The 19,883-nt window shown below is 50.0% G+C and overlaps 1 protein-coding gene across 1 annotated transcript in view; it reads right to left on the bottom strand.

Moving 5' to 3' along the window:
* CAPN2 (calpain 2) overlaps positions 1-17,546 on the bottom strand; it is a 61,914-nt gene extending 44,368 nt beyond the window's left edge. Inside the window, exons 1-2 of the mRNA XM_049776654.1 lie at positions 17,274-17,546; positions 11,888-11,957 (exon numbers count right to left, since the gene is read on the bottom strand). Of these exons, the coding sequence (XP_049632611.1) occupies positions 11,888-11,957; positions 17,274-17,510 (307 nt within the window). The 5' untranslated portion in view covers positions 17,511-17,546. The remainder of the gene's footprint in view (positions 1-11,887; positions 11,958-17,273) is intronic.
* Between the last annotated feature and the right edge of the window lie 2,337 nt (positions 17,547-19,883).

Genomic DNA, 19,883 nt, shown 5'->3' with positions numbered 1-19,883 from the left:
CTTTTGTTTCCAGATTTCTTCACCGAACTTCCAGCTTCTTAGGAGCAGAAGGCTTATGTGTTGGATCCATTTCACTCTTTAGTGTGTGTATGAGTTATTTCCTACATCAATGTTTGCTTTCAGACCTGCGTCTCTCTAGAGGTCATCACTTTGGAGCTTGAGCCTTAATTATCAGAGTTGGGAGAGGTGGGACAATGTGGGGATTTCCTTAAACCCCCACAGAAGCCAATGCTTTGAAGGGAACAGTGGGAAGCACCAGACCCCAAGTCTGGATAGTGCAGAGAAATGGGAAGCTTAGAGTAAGGAGCTGGACTGGACTGGAAGAGCTGGGATGCTGTGACTCTGCAGGGCTTATGGAGAGATCAGAGATAGTACAACGGGTAAGGCGCTTACTTGCTTGCAGTCTACAAGCTGGGTGCAATTCCTGGCAACTCATATAGCCCCCAAGCTTGCTAGGAATAAGCTGTGAGCATGCTGGGTGTGGCCCCAGAACAACAACAACTACAACAAAACCAAAGACTTGTGGAGGCTTTGTGGAGGCATGGAGGCTTAGTGCCAGAAGTAGACCAGGACTGAGGATGGAGATTAGGTCCAACTCCCTAGGACCTATGTAGGTTCAGGCCTAGAATGAGCCCTGAGGCATGGAATTGATTGTTTTGTTGTTGTTTGGGGTCACTCCCAGGGGGGTGGGATTGCTCAGGGGCTACTCCTGACTGTGCTCAGAAATGACTTCTGCTCCTTTCTCAAGGGGGTATAGGTGGTGCTAGGGATTCAAACCAGGACTGCAGCTGCCTCAGTTCATGCAAGGCAAGTGCCTGCATTATCTCTCTTGTTTTTAATGACTTGACTTGTTTTTATGGTTGGTTCACACCCAGTAGTGCTTAGAGACTACTCCCAGTGGTACTCAGGGGACCTGAAATAGTGCAGGGAACTAAACCTGACAGGTTGCCTCAAGAACACTAAACAGAACACTAAGGAGCCCTGAAATAAACAGGATCAGACCCACAGCTCCCTTGGGCCAGCACATTGGGAGGTTCCAAAAAACTGCATTCCCCACCATGATGGTGGGTCAGAGTGGCCAAGGACACTACTAGTGAAAGACGGGCAGTCAAGTGGGCAGGGAGGACACAGTGGCCATACTCTTTCTTCTAGAAGCTGTGTCAGGTCTAAGGGCACAGTGTCCACCCCCTGAGTCCTGGTAGGCTTACTCAGTCTCTAGGAAGTGGCAAGGGACATCTATGACTTTAGACTTGGTCTCCAAAGGTGGAATGTCACAGGCTCTCTCCTAGGGCACATGAGAGTTCAACTACCGCAAAAGCCATCATGCAGGGAGATTCAAGAACTGAATTCAAGTCTGATCCAGCTATCAAGCATGTGGGTGAGGGGCCTTTGGTGGACTCCAACCTAGTCTCCTGTGAATGAAAGCTCTGAGAGAGGAGCTTTGCAGAGCCCTGTCATGCAGACATGACTGCAGTTCTAGCACAGACAGCAGGGGGCACTGGGCCACCCTAGGTACAGCCAGGTGCATCAATTTGTCGTGTGTGTGTGTGTGTGTGTGTGTGTGTGTGTGTGTGTGTGTGTGTGTGTAAGGGCTTCCCAAGAAAAGCAGAGTCACCAAGGAGCTATGCCAATGCCAGCATGCTGTGCCAACAACCCCAGCTGCCCAGTCACTCTGTGTCTCCAGGGCACCCCAGACTCTGAGCAGAATCAGGGAAGCTGGTGAAACAGCAGCCAATTGGAGAAAGTGGGGCAGAAAATGGGGAAGGTGGGGACTGCTTTCTTTCACTCGCCTCTACTGCTGGGACAGTTGGGGCATCTCCCACTATGTTGTGCCTCCTGTATCCTTGGCTGGAGCCACAGCTGGAGCCAGTGGCATATGGAAGCCTAGACCTGGATGGTGTCCAGTCTGGCTGGCCTTAGGCACACTCAAGGACTATGTGTCCCACAACAATGATGAGCACACTGGGCCTTAAGGCTGCTACAGTTCGAGTTGCCCATTCCTGCTGCTCTTCATACTGAGGAGGCAGCCCCAGAGGGAGCCCAGCTCTGAAAGCTGGGGAACAGAAGCTTCTGAGAGGAAACCCACACCCTGCTCGCCTAGCCCGCAGCCAGGCCTGGGCCCTGGTGGCTGATGAGTCATGTCACCCCTCCCTCTGGTCCCTCCACTGCAGGCCTGGCAGCTGTTCAGCTAAGAATGTCCACAATGGGAACCCCCCTTCCCCTTAAAGCAGGGGAGAGGAGAGGAGTGTGTGTGTCCCCTTAAAGGACTGGGCAGGGCCTGGAGGCTCCTCAGCATGGGCCAGCCCGGTTAACCAGTGACTACGGACCCAACCCCAGGCCCTCTCACTTTGCCCCAGCTGCTCCTGCCACAGGGGACCCTCCAGGGAGAAGGGAAATGGGCAAAGGATGCTGGAGGTGAGGCCACTTTCATTCTGAGTGTGGGTGCCCTCCTCAGTGTGCAGAGGGAGCAACTAACTGGCTATGGGGCCCCACCCTGCTCTGGGCCACACCCTGGAGCAGAGGAAATCAAGGCTGCTACCCCTAATACTCCTCCCCTCCTGTCCTCTCTCTTCCTACTCTTCTCCTCTCTTCTCTCCCCTCCTCTCTGCTCCCATTCTTTCCTCTCTTCGCCACATTCTCCTCTCCTCTCCCCTGCTTTCTTCTCTTCCTTTCCTTTCCTCTCCCCTCCCCTGTCTTGCCATTTATTCCCCTTCCTTCTGTCTTCTGGGGGCTATGCCAACAATTTAGGCCTATGGTTCATTGTAAGGGTCTGAGGATAAGATGCTACTAAAGGCCTGCAGTTCTGGAGATTACCTGGGCCAGCTCTCGGCCAGGACCAAACAGGTGCTTGGAGACTTTTAGTTGCATCTCATGCGCCTAGGCCAGATGCAACTTAGGGCCATAGTGATAGCATAGCAGTAGGGTGTTTGCTTTGCATGCGGCTGACTCAGGACAGACCTGGGTTTGATCCCTGGCATCCCACATGGTTCCCTGAGCCTGCCAGGAATGATTTTTGAGTGCAGAGCCAGGAGTAACCCAAGAGAGAGAGAGAGAGAGAGAGAGAGAGAGAGAGAGAGAGAGAGAGAGAGAGAGAGAGAGAGAGAGAGAGAGAGAGAGAGAGAGAGAGAGAGAGAGAGAAATGCTCCTTTTAGTTTTTTGTTTTTGTTTTTTTTTGGGGGGGCCACACCCGTTTGATGCTCAGGACTTACTCCTGGCTAAGCGCTCAAAATCGCCCCTGGCTTGGGGGGACCATATGGGATGCCGGGGATCGAACCACGGTCCTTCCTTGGCTAGCGCTTGCAAGGCAGACACCTTACCTCTAGCGCCACCTCACCAGCCCAAGAGATGCTCTTTAAGCCCTGTGTGGTCCTTCCAGCTGTGAGGTTGCCCCTCCCCAAATGCCATATGTTAATATCATCTGGATGGTCAGACCCACCCACACCTGGGAGGGGTCTGAGGTTTGGAATAAAGGTGTTGCCTGGGGATGGTCAAGGGGAGGGAGAAAAAGGAGCAAGGAATCATGGAGAGCAGCATGAAACTGCTTGGAAAAGGCTTAGCATAGAAGCCATGTGAGGAAATGCACATGGTGGTTATTAGGGCTGTGAAATAAAGCTGGCTGACTCCTGAAACTTTAACTGACTGCCTGTGAATATCTACTCCCTTATCCTGTGCCTTTAGATATGTGGGTGGAAGGGGTAAAGGTGCTATGCCGAGAAAGGCTTCATCCCAAACCTAGGACTTTATATTTTATATTAATACAACAGCCAGCCTCTCTTTCACCTCTGTGGTTCTGCTCCTGATTTCAACCCCTGGGCCAATTTGTATGGACACTACCTGACACTAGTGTTATTTGGGGGAAAGGGGCCCACGTAGCAGTGGTCAGGGACTATTCCTGGCTCTGTGCTCCTGGATCACTTCTGGCTGCACTCAGGGAACCATATGGAACCATAGTCAACTTCATGCAAGCTAAGTACCCTACATATTGTTCAAGCTCTCCAGCTGAATGCCAGCATTTTTTTTTTATTTTGTTTTGGTTTGAGGGCCACACCTGGTGATGCTCAGGGGTTTTTCTTGGCTATGCACTCAGAAATCGCTCCTGGCTTGGGGGACCATATGGGATGCCAGGGATCAAAAGGAGGTCTGTCCTAGGTCAGCTGCATGCAAGGCAAACACCCTACTGTTGCACCACTGCTCCAGTCTCATGGATGCCAGCATTTTGGGGGGGGTTTGGGCCACACCTGGCATTGCTCAGGGGTTACTCCTGGCTGTCTGCTCAGAAATAGCTCCTGGCAGGCACGGGGGACCATATGGGACACCGGGGTTCGAACCAACCACCTTTGGTCCTGGATCGGCTGCTTGCAAGGCAAACGCCGCTGTGCTAGCATTTTTATCTGCTCTCAGAGGTGCTGTTCCACAACGGACAATGGGACCTGGTCCTTTCTCCCCTAAAGCCTGCTAACTAGGCCCTGCCCTGGCTGTCAGTTTCTATCCTCAATTCTGGCTGCCTGGAAGTATTCCTCACCTCCAGATGTAACTGCCAGCTGAGAGCATCTAGGGATATTCCAAGGGTGGAGCCAAGGGGAACATGGTCTCATTCTGGATGGAACAGCAACAGGCAAGAGAAGCATCAGTCACAGACTGGCCCAATAAGAAGGAAGGTTGGAGAATTCCTCATGGGAATCCTGGTCCTCAGAGACTGAGCAGAGCCCAGTACCCTGGGTTCCAGTGACATTTGCAGTTAACGTGTTTTTCATGCTTAAAGCTTGAGAGCAAAGAAAGGACCCCAAATCACATGGGTAAATGGAAGCACGAGGCACCCTGGAGCTCCAGGTATGCATGTGTGTGTACATGTGTGTGCATCTGTGTGTGTCTGTGAGTATATGTGTGTGTGTGTGTGTGTGTGTGTGTGTGTGTGTGTGTGTGTGTGTGTGTGCTGGAAGAGAGACAGCAGGGAGCTTAGCATGAAGGACCTTTGGGGAACAAATATCAGGAAACAGTGGCAGTAACCTGATCCTCTCAGTTGGAGCAAGAGCCGTGACTGTGTTCCACACTTCTCCAAGTACCCTCTCCTTTTGGGGGTAATGAAAGGATGTGCTTGGGCCTTATATAAAGAAGTGCTCAGAAGTTGCTCCCAGCTTGATGCTTGCTCCTGGTGAGGCTCAGGATACCATACAATGCTGGGGATACAACTGCTCCTGGCAGTGCTCAGGTGCTGGGGATCAAACCTGGGTTCCTGCACATTCAGCCCATTCAGCATTGCCTGGGCCCTGAGCACAGCTTCACCCTGGGAGACTGCCAGGGTCTGGGAGTGTGTCAGGTATTCCAGACAGGCTAGGGCACACCCCAGCTGACACACTCCACACAGGCCCCACGTCCCAGAAGGTGATGACGTGTACAGGATGTTTGTGGCGCCCTCAACACATCTGACACTCAGCTGAACAAGGTAACTCTATCAGGCCCTAGCCCTGAGAAGGAACTAGCTTCATTCCTTCCTGAGAAGATGACACTACAGCCCAGGGAAGAGGATTTTCCAAAGCCACTGAGCCAGTGGGGAAAGAAGCAAGAGGCCAACCAGACCCAATGACCCAGCCAAAATCATACAGATGTGTATGGAGGCTCTGGGCCGGCGCAGGCTCTGAATGTGAGGTGCTACCCAGGGCAAAGTCATGACAGACTGCAGATCTCAGGGTTCTGGCAAGTACCCAGTGGCTGCAATAACGCAAGGATCTTTATTTACCTCCATGACACTAAATACAAACATAAACTAGGTTTCTTGGCAGTACTGGTGTGGACACTCATGGTGTCCTTGGGTTCCCCAAGCAGCTGCCCACACTGTGACCCCTCATTTCCCATGCTCCTCCACCCCCCTGCTGCATGCTGAGGACCTTCAACCACTACCAACCCTCATGCCAACATGGGCTCTGAGTGCTGCTGCCTGGGGGCTGATGTGATGAGGCTCGAGACTCCAGGTGGGGGCACCATTGTTCATACATCTGAGGTGAAGAAGGATGAGTGGGGACACATGTGGGGGGACATGGGCGTGGGGCTGTGAAGAGACTGCATATCTGAAGTAGTCAGGTATTAGAGGAAAATGGGAAAAATAGAGGCAGGAGCTCACAGTGACCCATTCTAGGAGCTGGGCAATGACCAATAGGTGATAAATCACAAAATTTAGGAAAAAACAGAGCAAGGGAACATATGTGACCAGGTTGAACGGGTCACAGAAATAATTAATAAATGTCTGTGTGGAATTTAAAGGCAAATGGTTGTCATCACTGATTGCATCAATCTTTGTATATGTTAGCAAACACTGAATAGTTAAATAAAAAAAATTCTCCCCTAGAAGTAATGTAGCCTGTAACTAGTGCATCAGAGCTCGGGGTGAAAAGGACTTTAGGCTCTTTAGAAAGCCAGATAGAGTCCGCACTTATAAACTGACTGGTTGGGGGGCTCCCTCTCATCTTCCTAAGTGCCACCCATTTCTCTGTAAGACTCTTAGGGGAAGTCCCCTTTTCTGACAATCTGCTGAGACCAGATCTTGGAGAGGGAAGATGTTTAACAAAAGATCAAAGTCTCCTCTCTGCTGCCCCCTGCATCGTTCGACCCCAGTCCCCTCCCTGTGGGTCCAAGGCACAGTGGAGTGCTCGAGCAGGGGTCCATCTAGGCAGAGGTTTCTTATCTCCTCCTTCTGTGAGATGTCAGCATAGGGAAGGCTAGAGAGGCCTCTCTTGAGGCTGGATGCCCTGTGAAGGGCCCAGCCGGGCTACAGTGCCCCACAGGTATTGATGGGCAGGGGATTGAGTTGCCAACTCATCTTCTGTGTTGAGGGTCTCAGAGACAGAGGGAAGCACAGAGACAAGCTGGGGCAGAGGCTAGTAAGCAAAGAGCAGAGAGGAAACCATGACTCAGGGGCAGGAACAGGCAGCATAGGGTGGGGTTGTGGTGGGAGGCCCTGACAAGAGTGAAGGGAAAGTATTTACTGTCTCAAAACAGCACAGGCTGACTTACTAGTCCTTCTCTTTTTAAGGACACAACTATGTTTTCTTTTTAAAGCACCTGTAAATTCCTACAGAAGGATACCCTACAGAGAATCCTGACCAGTTCTCCTCAAAACTCAGTGTCCCCTAAAACAAGGAGCCTCTGAGGTACTGTCTCAGCTCAGAGGGCTTGAGGCAGGACAAGGCCCTCGATGTGAAATTCTGGGTGAGATCTTGTTGCAGTGCAAGGCCTGTCAGGAGAGCAGAGAGATTCTAAGTCATGTGGGATTTTGCTGATGATACTGCGACAAGAATGTCACATTAATTGGAGACAAGGAGACACATAAGGCAAGACATTAATAGGGAAAACAGGCAAGTGGAGCATGGAATTTTCTGTACTATTGACTCCAATTTTCCGGGCAACACCCCTTGCTCCATTAAAAACTGTTGTTTAAAAAAAAAAGGATTAATTTTGTTTTGTTTTTGGGACACACCTGGCTCTAAGCTCAGGAATCACTCCTGGCAGGTTTAGGGGACCATATGGGATATTGAGGATCAAACCCTAGTTCAATCATATGCAAGGCATATACTCTACTATGTATTACATATGTACTATCACTCAGGCCTAGATGAATATGTTTTGGAAGGTAGTAAAATAGGAATGATGGTCAAAATGAGTTTTTAAAATGAAGTTATTTAAGAATCAGGGGCAGCAGGGAGAGGCTGGTTGGAAGAAAGCTATAAACATTCTAGAAACTAGAAGATGAAGATCTGAGGAACTGACTAGTGTTGGTAAAGTGAGAGAAGGACTGGCATTCGCTAAGAGTGAACCTCATGTTTTCCTCTCACCCACAGAGAAGAGTTTTAAAAAGGAAGCACATCCATCTTCACAGCTATCATCTGCTCAGAGCTGTATCGCTCTTTCTCTGAGAGTCACCATTTGATTAATCAAAGATAAGTACCAAGTTCATGTTCTCTCCCTCTCCCCACTTTGGTTGGCTAAATTTTCTCCAGTTTGGTCTAGCATTGATTGCTAGCTCTGCTTATTTCTTTTTTCTCCTCTCTTTTCTCTACTGTTCTCTTCTAGAATTTTGCAAAGGGGCTTTTGACAGAGCATGACTAGGCCTTGCCAAATTTGCTTAGGATTCTATTATTTGCTTGTCTTTTGAAAATGGCCTTAATTTTGGGCCGGAGAGATAGCATGGAAGTAGGGAGTTTGCCTTGCATGCAGAAGGACGGTGGTCAAATCCCAGCATCCCATATGGTTTCCCATGCCTGCCAGGGTTGATTTTCTGAGTGCAGAGCCAGGAGTGACCCCTGAGCACTGCCAGTGTGACCCAAAAAACAAAACAAAAATAAATGGCCTTAATTTTGGAGGAATTTGGACCATACCCTGCAGTGATCCTGATTTTGTACTCAGGACTGATCCTAGGTGGGGGCAAGGGACCATAAGCAATGCTGGGAATCAAACTGGGGTCAGTCACCTGTAAGGTGAGTGCCTCACTCCTTGTATATCTCTCTGGTCCTGATTTCCTATCTTTATTTTTATTTCTGGGCCATACCAGCTGTACTCAGGGAATGCTCCTGGCTCTGTGCTCAGGTGCCTGGGATCAAACCAGAGTTGGTGGCATGCAAGACTATGCTTTATCCCCAGAACTATCTATCTTTCCAATCCTGAGTTTGCATGTCTTTTGTTTTTTTTTTTTTGTTTCTTTTCTTCTTCTTTGTTTTCTGAATCACAGTTACAGCACTCAGGGCTTACTCCTTACTCTATGCTCAAGAATCATTCCCTGATGTTGAGGATCGAACCCGGATTGGTCACATGTAAGGCAATTGCCTGCCCTGCTTTACTTGCCTGTTTTGCCCTCACTTTCCACCACAACCCTGGGCAGGCAAGACTGGCTCTATTCCCAATTTCAAAGCAGGAAACTGAGGCTCAGAGAGGTTGGTTGCTATGCCATAGAGAAGAGTAGCTAGAAACTTCCACCACCCTTCTCCACACCACTACTGAGCTGGCTTTGAGAAGAGGCCCCTTTATAACACAACACTTCTGGTTAATCTCTGAACCCATTAATATTGGACCAGAACTAAAGCACTGATGTATTTTTTTGGGATCAAGAGAACATCAGGCAGGTTACAGTAAAGTGAGGAGCCCAGACCAGGTTGGGGAGCAGGGCTGTGGGGCCCAGCAGGACCTCAGCAGTGGCCAATGGGAAACCAAAAAGAGGAGATTTTCAGTTTCCCAGTGCTCTCAACAGAGTGCTGATTACCAGTAAGAAAAGGGTATCACCAGCAATTCCAGAACTGGCCCCTTCCCCAGACTGAAGGGTTTTTCTCCATGTTAGCCCAACTGAGGACTCCCAAAGCCTCAGCAGAGCTGAAGGTGCCACAGATAGGCATCAGGGAATGTCCAAGTCCAAGAACTATCCCTGATAAGTTTCCCTGGGATAGAAGTTCAGAAAACACATCGCATCTGGAGTCTTTCATGTCCTCAAGCAGAAGCAGATGGTGAGATCAGGGCTCCAGGGATATATATTTTTTTTGTTTTGGGGCCACACCCAGTGGTGCTCAGGGGTGACTCCTGGCTCTGCACTCAGAACTTACTCCTGGTAGGTTTGGGGAATCAAATGGGATGCTGGGCATTGAATCCTGTTGGCTACTTGCAAGGCAAATGCCCTACACACTCCGGCCCAGAGCACCCTCATTTTTTGATGAAGATTTGAGTTACATCCAGCAGTGTTAGGGCCTATTTCTCACTCTGTGCTTCGGAGACCATAGGTGATGCTCTGGGTCATTCTATATACAAGGCAAGCTTCCTCCCCCAATGCTACGGCCCCTCCTATATCTGAAGAGAACAAGTGCTTGGCACGGACTGGTTCAGAGCTGCTGGATGAAAGGCGTGTCTCAACTCCCTGAGTCTACGGGGGGCAGAAACTGCTGCCATGAATCATTCCTGATGCTTCTTAACCTACTGGGACTTGGGTGAAGGTCAGGCCTCCTCCAGATGCCCAGATGTCCAAATAAAGGTGATTATTCAAAGTGACCCACCTCACAGATTTATATCCAACCAAGATCCTCTGACTGATATCAAAGATTGAGAGAGCAAAATGGCCAGTATGACGTAAAAACACTATGACATTACAATTGACCAGAACAATAATATAGTGGGAATGGTGCTTGCCTTGCACTCAGCCAACCCAGGTTTAGTCCTGGGCATCCCACAGGGTCCCCTGAGCACCTCCAAGCTTAATTCCTGACAGTTGAGACAGGAATAATTCCAACAAAAGGGATTTAACAGTTCATTTTGTTTCCTTTTGATTTGGGCAATTTGCTACCAGAACTGTCAGCTTTACCTGTGTCCTTTTCAAATGGCCTGGAAGATTTGAACAGGACACAGATCCTGTTTGCTATTTGCAATTTGACCTTTATAGTGTGAGGGTCTGACTTTAAAGTGGATGTTTAATGTGGTGAGGAATTAATTCTGTAGCTAAACCATGTGATAGCCGTCGGATTTCTCTTTAGATTTTCTAAAGCCCACAGGAAGGTCCAGGTCCCCACCAGCATCCAGCCCCATTAACCCCCTTCTTGATCACGAGTCTTCCAGGAAAACATGTACACATGATTCTGGCCAGCTGCGTTGTTCTGTGGGGTAGAGCAGCTGGGAAGTGGAGGTGTGGCAGGAATGCTCAGGTAGGAGTAAACTCTGGCATCCTTGGAATCTGTGCGCACGCCTATTTGCACAAAGGTTCTGGTGACTACAGTTGCCCTGGTGTCCCTCAGGGACTAAGATCCTTTTCTAAGTCCCCTTGTGCTGTTTTGCTTTTGTTTGGGGGCCACACCCGGCGACTCTCAGGGGTTACTCCTGGCTATGCGTTCAGAAATAGCTCCTGGCTCGGGGGACCATATGGGACACCAGGGATCGAAGCGAGGTCTGTCCACATGCAAAGGAAATGCCCTACCACTGCGCTATCGCTCCAGCCTTCTAAGTCCCCTTTTAGTGGGTGTAGCTCAGGGATCAAACACATGATCATGTGCACCCCAGCCCCCACTTCAGCTATGCAAGAACCATAAATAAGGTACTCCATGACCTGAGTGTTGTCACCCTCGAAGGTGGGAATAACAGTGAGCTTGCATAGTTTAGCAACAGGCCGGGAGCTCACACTCAGCCCATAGGGGCTGTATTTAATCAGATCCCAAATCCCTGGATGAGATACAAGGTGACCAAGAAAGAGCCAAGGCTCGCTGGCCAACTTTGTTATTGAAGAATCAGTTACTGGGGAGTTACTGGAGAGCGATTTGAAGCTGGAGGCTGGAAACAAGTGTTTGGTTTCTTCAAGTAAATAAGCTGTCCACTAAACAGAGAACCCATATTTGTTATGAATTAAAACCAAACAAAACCAAGGGTGGAGTCTATGCTAATCTCAATAGAATACAGCCAGTCAGGCGCCACCGGGAGACTTTCCTAGAACCAGAGGAGTTTTTTAAATCAAACAGGAGAGCAATGGCTCCAGTTCTTAGAAGTGACTGTGTTCAGACAAACACCCTTCTGACCTCCCCGACGCAGATGGCCCAGACCATCATGGTGCCATTGATGCTTATTGCCCAGCTCATGGGACTCAAACCAGCACCACAGTTCCCTAGGGGAGAAGCCTATGAGGGCTCAGTCTCCTTGTGGGGGTACCTTTGCCTCTCAGCAGCAGAGACAAAAGGGAGAGCTCAAGCCTGGCTGTGTACAGGATGCCATGTGCATAGAGAGGATGAGAAATTTCTAGAATACCAAGCTACTGGGAAGGGAGTGAGGTCACAGATCATGCTGACCTAGCTCCAAAGCCTTGCTGAAAGACCACCCCGTGCTCAGATGCCCATACTCACCCAGATAAGTCCTCCCATGCTTGGACACCCACACTCACCCAGGCCTCCCTGGCAGATGTCAGTGCGGGTGGCACCTTCAAGAATGAACTGAGGGTCATCGCAGATCTCCTGAGAACGAGAGCCACAGTCAGGGTGCTGGATTCCAGGGGGGCTCTGCCCCTCTAGGGACAGTTCTCCATTTAGAGTTACAATGGCTTCTCCTCGGAACCACATTTGAAGACCCAGTTTAGAGTTGGGTGGGGGAGCAGAGACAATCCCAGCTATAAAGGACCGTCACTGTGCCCACACGCACTTCTTCACTGGATTCCATTTGGGGGCTATGTCAGCCTCTCCTGCTAGCCACAGAGACCATCCACATCTTGGCATGGCACCTATGGCACTCTAGCTCTTTCCTATGTTCTTGCAGGGGCATTAACTAACCCAGAGTGAAGTTTTCCCTTCCAGACCCTACTCTTTTTTCACTCTGTTCTACCACTTTGGTTTTTTTGTTTTTGGATTTTTTTGTTTTGTTTTGTTTTTTGGGTCACACCCAGTAGCACTCAGGGGTTACTCCCGGTTCTGTGCCCAGAAGTCGCTCCTGCCAGGCTCGGGACCATATGGGGTGCTGGGATTTGAACCTGTGTTGGTCGCATACAAGGCAAATGCCCTACCGCTGTGCTATCACTCCGGCCCCATGTTCTACCACTTTGAAGATGCATTTCCCCCTCCTTCAGGAATCCGTCCAGCCTGCTCAGTCCTCATCCATCCCTTTGATCCTAAGTCTAAGGATCTGAACTCTGCAATTTTGGATTTCATGGTGCCCTGCCCAGTGGCCAGTGAGGCTGATGGATATCCCTGTTTTTTGTTTGTTTGTTTGTTTTGTTTTGTTTTTGGGTCACACCCAGCAGCGCTCTGGGGTTACTCCTGGCTCTACGCTCAGAAATCTCTCCTGGCAGGCACCGGGGACCATATGGGATGCCGGGATTTGAACCACTGTCCTTAGGCATGTAAGGCAAATGCCTTATCTCTATGCTATCTCTCCGGCCCCCAGGATATCCCTATTTTTTTGGGAGCTGAATTTTGCCTGCTTTCTCCCATCAAGTCATGACAATTGGAGCCTCCTTAACTGTCAGCCTACTGTCCATATGCTGCCCAGTGCCCAGTTCAGGGCCACAGGGAGCCTTCTCATGGCCACAAGATAGTTATGCTCCCATTTTATAGATGGGAAACAAATTAAGGAGATAAAATCTGTGTCCCTGATTGTCTGTAAGTCACTTCTAGCTCTATCCTGCCTCTGTCTACTTCTGCTACAGCCTTTCCCGGGTCAGCATCTCAGGTGTTAAACCTCAGCAGTCAATAGAAGTCACCTTGTCCCATCTCCGGCCCTTTCAGCAGTTTCTTCAGGTGTATTTCCTGGTTTGAAAGAGTTTTATCCCAAGGCCACAGCTTAAATCAGGACAAAGATCTGGGCAGCTGTGTGTCTAGGCAGCCTTAGGTATGGGAGTTACCATACCCCTTGGTATGTTCCTCTTCATTACAGGAGCTTTTCCTTCCTTCCTTTCTATTTTTTTGGGGGGCAGTTCTTGGGCCACAAGATGCTCTGTGCTCAGAGATCACTCCTGGCTTGATTCAGAGGACCATATGCATGCTGGTCCTAGGTTGACTGTGTACAAGGCAAGTCCCTAACCCCTGTATTACCTCTCAGCCTCACAGAAGCTTTATCTGACGAGACCTTAAGCCAGATCTTGACCGTCTGGCTTTAACTCTAGAAGCTTCTGTTGGAGACACATTTCTCGAATGCATACCCCACTACTGCCTTTCGCTGCTCAGGTCCATCTGCTGGGGAATAGCAGGAACAGTGAAAACACCTTTCTGCTGAGGCAGACAAACTGCCTGAGCCTGCCAGCCAAGCACTCACTGAGTGGATGGAATGAGCTGGGTTTATTACTGGGCGTCCAAGAAAACATATCGACAGTTCTCAGCCAGCACTTTCCCCAGAAGGATTTTTCCATTAGATTTCCGAAACTTTCTCAGGCCTTGGGCAGCCTCTCCAAAGAAGGTAAAGCCCAGAATGGGACCTATTGAGATGTGGTAAAAAGTGGATTCTAGAGCTCAGCTTGGTGGAAAACTGAAGTAAATATGGAATGTGTAGAAGAAAAAGAAAAACAAAACAAAAAAACACGAGACAGCTGTGCTTACATTCAGACTGGCAATGAACTTCAGACCATCCTGGTTCTGCCTTTTTTCTCTGCTAGCTGACCCTGATCAAATTCAGGCACCCCATGAAGTTGGGGATGACACTCATGAGCTACCAGGCAAAAGTTTTGCGCTTGGGAAGTATAAACATGTCAGAGCCTTGATGGGTTTGGGGACCAGTGGCCCTGCTGCTTCCACCTGGCAGTGCATGCGCAGTGCCCGCTTCCTTTTCTCTGTGGCCAGCATCCTCTAGCAGCTCATGGGGACTCTTGGCAACTTTCCCTTTAGCTCCTGCAAAAGCCTCTCTCCTATAGTCCCTATTCTCCCTGGGACCCGTCTCACTAGCATCTTTGGACCTTGACCGGTAGGTATATCAGGGTCCTGCCTCTCTAGAGACTCACTAGAGAATACATACCCATTGTTCATTTCTGAAAAGGTCTCAACACCAAGGTCCCCCTCTCTCCCTTCTCTGCACAGGCGCATGGCTACAATGAATTAATCCCCGCCGTTCTTTCCACTCTTTTATTTGGCAGCCAGTTTCTTCCTTTCGGAATCACTGAAAGTAGCTGGTATGTTCAAATCCAGGGAGCATTTCTAGTTCTCCTGTCTGATCCCAACCTCATCCAGGTCTGAACAGGTAAGATAGAGGTGAAGGGGACAGTTGTAAGCTGCCAGCTCTAGATACCCACAAACTGGATGCAGTACTGGCTCTGCTGTGCAGACCTGTCAGAGCAAACATTTCAGGGCAGTGTCTATTTCTTCACCTGAAAAAAGGGGTGTAATTGCCACCTGGTGGGGATATGCATGTCTGTTGGCTCTAAGCAGGTCCTGGAGCTCAATTTCCCATCTGGATGTCCAGCGGGCATTTCCCTCTGCTGGTAACTTGTGGCTTCCCCTCACTAGCCTCCAGGGTCTTCAGAGACAGAAAGATATGCCTTTTATTTATTGGTACCCAGAAAGGTTCATCATGTAAATAAAAGAATAAAGGAGTATGGAAATTCACTTAGTAAACTATAAAGGTAAGGTCACTATGTTCTCTTAAATATTCCATTCACAAAACTAGTTTCTTTTCTGTTTGTTAATTTTGTTTTTATTTTTTTTTGGGGGGGCACACCTGGCAGTGCTCAGGGGTTTCTTCTGGCTTTGTGTTCAGAAATGATTTCTGACAGGTTCAGGGGACCATATGGGATGCTGGGAGTGAAAACTGGGTTGTCCACAGGCAAGGCAAATGCGCCACCTGCTCTGCTATTGCTCCAGCCCCTACAAACCTAACTTTATTTGAAGCTCTTTAGAACTCTGCATTCATTTATTCACTCAGTTTATAAATGACTCACTCCTTTAGTCACAGATGCAGCAGAAGCATTTTAGGCAGAACCCCAAATACACCAAGGCACTCACTGATTGAATGAATGAAATAGTATGAAAAGCACCCCCAGGACTATCTTGGGGGTGGGGTGACTTTGAAAAATAACACACAAGGTGCTGGTGGGAAGGATGAGGACAAGTAATTATATGTATAGTCTGGGAAAGCACCAGGAAGGAGATTGATTAGAAGGGTTTGGAGATAAAAATGAGATGGAAAGGAGAATGCTAAGATTAGTCAGAAAAGGTCTCAGCGAGGGGACAGACAAAGTTTTCTAAATGAATGAATTGGATAAAGTCCCAAAGACTGAGCATGAGTCAGACCCCAGAAATCCAGGCCAATACAACCCTGCAGGAAGACACTCAGTGAGGGAGAGTTGGGTGTCTGTGAGAAACTGTTGGATGACTGGGCCAGTGAGTGGGGCCAGAGAGAAAAACACCAGTTCTGTCCTGTTAGTGAAGGCTTGGATGCAGAGAGAGTCCATGGCTCTGCCGGGGACCCCCAGTAAGTGGAGAAGAAATGAACTCAAGGTGTTTGCCTTGCTCTCAGCCAACTCTAATTCAATCTCTGGTTTCAAATATGATTCTCAGAATATGGACAGGAGTGATCCCTGAATATAGAAACAGAAATAAGCTCTGAGCACAACCAGGTATGGCTTCATCAAAACAAAACAAAACAAAAAGTGGAGAAGGAAGAAAAGGAGGGAAGTAAGAAGGGAGGGAGGAAAAAAGAAGGAAGGAAGGGAGGAAGAAAGAAAGGAAGAGGGAGGAGGGAGGAAGAAAGAACGGATGGATGGATGGATGGATGGATGGATGGATGGATGGAAAGAAATAGCGAGAGAACAGTGAGTAGGGCACTTGCTTTGCTTGCAGATTATCTGAGTTCCATCCCAGGCACTCCATATGGTCCCCTGAGCACTCGAAGGAGTGGTCCCTAAGAGTGCAGAGGTAAGACCAAACCATCATCACTACATCACATTTGCTGCCCCTCACTGGGGTCAAGATCACAGCAGGTGCCGGGAGGCTTGAAGGAATGAAGTTGGGCGACCTCTTGTAAGATAACTGATGCTAGGTCTCCTAAGAGTCTAGTTTAGGTTTGGTGAGAAAAGGCCAGAAGGTGTCCTGCAGGAGACTGAGCCAGTATCTTGTAAGATAACTGATGCTAGGTCTCCTAAGAGTCTAGTTTAGGTTTGGTGAGAAAAGGCCAGAAGGTGTCCTGCAGGAGACTGAGCCAGTAGAGGGATCCCAAGGAAAAGAGAACGAACCTCTAGTTAGGAAAGAATGGTCCCTTAATATCTAAGGGGTTGGGTAGACAGAGAGCCCGGGCAAAGATAAGGCAGCACCAAGTTTCAGGGAGAAGATTACCGGCTTGTGGAAGGAGGAGGAGGAACTGACTATTGAGGCATCTCCCCTGTACTTTGTATAATCACCAGCTCCCCCTTGGGAAAATAAACAAGAAACTCTTGGTTGGAGAAATCCAATCGGGACTGCAGGAGATGAACCTTAGTCACACCAAGGCAGGGGACACAGGGCTGCTGAAGCAGCCAGGAACAACACAGAGTGTCCAGAGCAACTGTCCTCCCGGCAATGCCTTCTGGGGTCCAAGAAAAGTTTCCCTAGGCTCCCTACGGTCACCTCAAGTTTTTGATCAGTCCAGAGGCCACTCCCTGGCTTGGAGGGCGGTGCCGCCGAGGCCCAAACTCGGCCAGGCGGGTGCCAGCGGGCTTCCAGCCGGCCCCAGTGACCCAGGCCACCTAGGAGACCGCCTGGGAGTAACGGGGTTCGGTGCAACGCAGTGGGGCGATCACCGTGACCTGCCCGGGGACCCTGGGGTCCCTCCCCTATTGCGGCCCCCGCCCTGCCCGGCCGTCCCGCTGCGCCTCCTACCGTGGGCCGCTTCCACTCGACGCCCCGAGTCTTGCTGGAGTAGGGTCCCAACTCCTTGTAGCCCAGGGCGGAGGGGATGGCCGGGAAGGCGGGGTCCTGGAAGAGAGTCCCCGATTGCAGACACTCGTCCCGCAGCTGCTCGTAGTCCTGGTTGAGGTACTTGATGGCCCGCTCGTGCGAGCCCAGACCCTCGGCCGCCTCGCGGTCCCTTGCCAGCTTGGCCGCGATGCCAGCCATGGTGCCCGGCAGGCAGGCAGGCAGGCAGGCAGGCAGGCAGGCAGGCAGGCGCGAGTCGGGGGCGCGGCGGAGGCTCCGCAACGGGACTGCGCCGGCCACGGCCGCTGATTCAGCCGCGGGAAGCGCCCGCCTGCCCGCGGGGTGTGGCCTCCGCTCGGCCTGCTCTGAGCCGCCGGGTCGGGCCGGGCCCGCCTGGCCTGTCCTGCACCAGGCGGGCGGCCGGTGCTGCCCCTGGCGGACGGCCGGGGATGGGCGGCGAGACTTGGGATCGGGCCGCCCAGGGCAAGGGCAGAACCGGCTCGCCACCTCCGCAGAGAGGAAGCCCGAGAGTTGACAGGAGTGGGGCCATTTAAAAATGGAGTTTGGTGCAGTGGAATGTGCATGGAAATGGTCCGTGCTAGAACCATGTTCCCTGAAAATATAATAATAAAACGGCTTAAAGGTAAATGAAAAGAAAGAAAAAGTGAAAATGCATGAATAAGGGGCCAGAGAGATAGCATGGAGGTAGGGCGTTTGCTTTGCCTGCAGAAGCACGGTGGTTCGAATCCTGGCATCCCATATGGTCCCCCAAGCCTGCCAGGAGTGATTTCTGAGCGTTGAGCCAGGAGTAACTCCTGAGCGCTGCAGGGTGTGACCCAAAAAGCAAAACAAAACAAAACAAAACAAAAGCAAAAAACAAAGGGTGAGTGGGAGAAAGAAAGGGAGAAGGGGAAGGGAGGGGGAGAAGAAGTAAAGAGGGAAGACATTGGGGCGGGAGAGATAGAGGTAGGGCGTTTGCTTTGCATGCAGAAGAACGGTGGTTCGAATCCGGGCATCCCCTATGATCCCCCGAGCCTGCCAAGAGAGATTTTTGAGCAGAGAGCCAGGAGTAACCCCTGAGCGTCGCCGGGTGTGACCACCCTCCTCCCCCCAAAAGAATGAATCAATTGAAGCTAAAAATGAATGACATGTAGCCAGAGTGACAGTCCAGCAAATACTGTTCTTGCTTCGCCTTCCTGTATTCCATATAGTCTCCCAAACCCGCAAGGAATGCTCCCTGAGCACTTCTGGGAGTGCTCTCTTAAACAAGTAAACAAAAATCCAACCAAAAACACTGGCCTTGGGCCGGGAGCGGTGGCGCAGGCTGTAAGGCGTCTAACTTGCGTGCACTAACCTAGGACGGACCGTGGCTCCATTCCCCCCACGTCCCATATGGTCCCCCAAGCCAGGAGCGATTTCTGAGCGCATAGCCAGGAGTAACCCCTGAGCATCACTGGGTGTGGCCGAAAAACAAACAAAAAACACAGGCCTTTTTTCCTTCCTTAGGACACTTTCTGATTTTCTACCCAAATCCTTGCTCCCCAAATTACATCTCTACTTTCAACTCTGGAAGCCCCCCCCCCACCCCACCCCCCGGTTGTCCCTTTATTTTAGGTTGCTGGAAGACAGTCCTTGACCCCCTAGTCCGGTGCCCTGCAACTCTCCAGGAAACACCCTGTGAGCCAGCCTGTGAGTCAGCCGATCAGGAAGTGGGATCCAGGAGATGAAAATAGCTGCTATCAGTTGGGTGCTGACTCAGTGCCTCAGACTCTCCTGAAGGCTTTGATCCTTCTCCTGCGAATGCTCCCTGTCACCCCATTTTATAGGAGTGGAATCTGAGCATGGGTTGGGGGGGGCTTAGTGACACTTCCCAGTGTTTCACAAGAGTCTAAGTCATAGGAGGCAGTCCAAGCCCCTGGGGGTTTGTTTTTGCTGGGGGCAAACTTTCAGTCAAACAGGGTTGGTGAGTTAGAGCAATAGTACAGTGGGTAGGGTTCTTGCCTTGTATGCAGCGGACCCAAGTCTGATTCCTCAGAATCCCATAGGGTCTTTGGTGCACCACTACGAAATATTACTGAACTCAGAGCCCCTCCTGAGCACTGATGGGTGTGACCCAAAATTTACAAAGAGAGAGAAGAAAATAAAACATAGAGAAAAAGTTAAAAAAAAAAAAAGAAAAGAAAAGGTAAAAAAGAAACCACAGATTTGGACAGGGCTGGCAGAGTAGGTGGGTGCTTGCATCTCATGTGGCCAACTTGGATTTGATCCCCAACATCCCCCATGGTCTCATGAGCCCACCAGGAGTGAATCCTGAGCTCAAAGCCAGAATTAAACCCTTAGTATTATTGTGTGTAGCCTCAAAACAACAACAAAAACAACAAATAAAAAAATCCCCAAAAAGGTTTGTCAAGGATGATGTCTGAGGTAGGGGCCTCAGTGTTCACCCTGTTAGGCAGTAGCCTGAGAATGTCAGCTCATATGCAGAGAATTGGGTGCGTGCCTAAAAGTGTGGACTGGAAGACAGAACCTCAGTTAAGGAGAATCCATATCAAACAGGAAGACTTGACGATATTG

The sequence above is a fragment of the Suncus etruscus genome, chromosome 7 (genome assembly GCF_024139225.1).
Source record: "Suncus etruscus isolate mSunEtr1 chromosome 7, mSunEtr1.pri.cur, whole genome shotgun sequence".
Classification (NCBI taxonomy): Eukaryota; Metazoa; Chordata; class Mammalia; order Eulipotyphla; family Soricidae; genus Suncus; species Suncus etruscus.
Note: the sequence above shows the minus strand (reverse complement) of the source record. Positions and strands in the feature narration are given on the sequence as shown.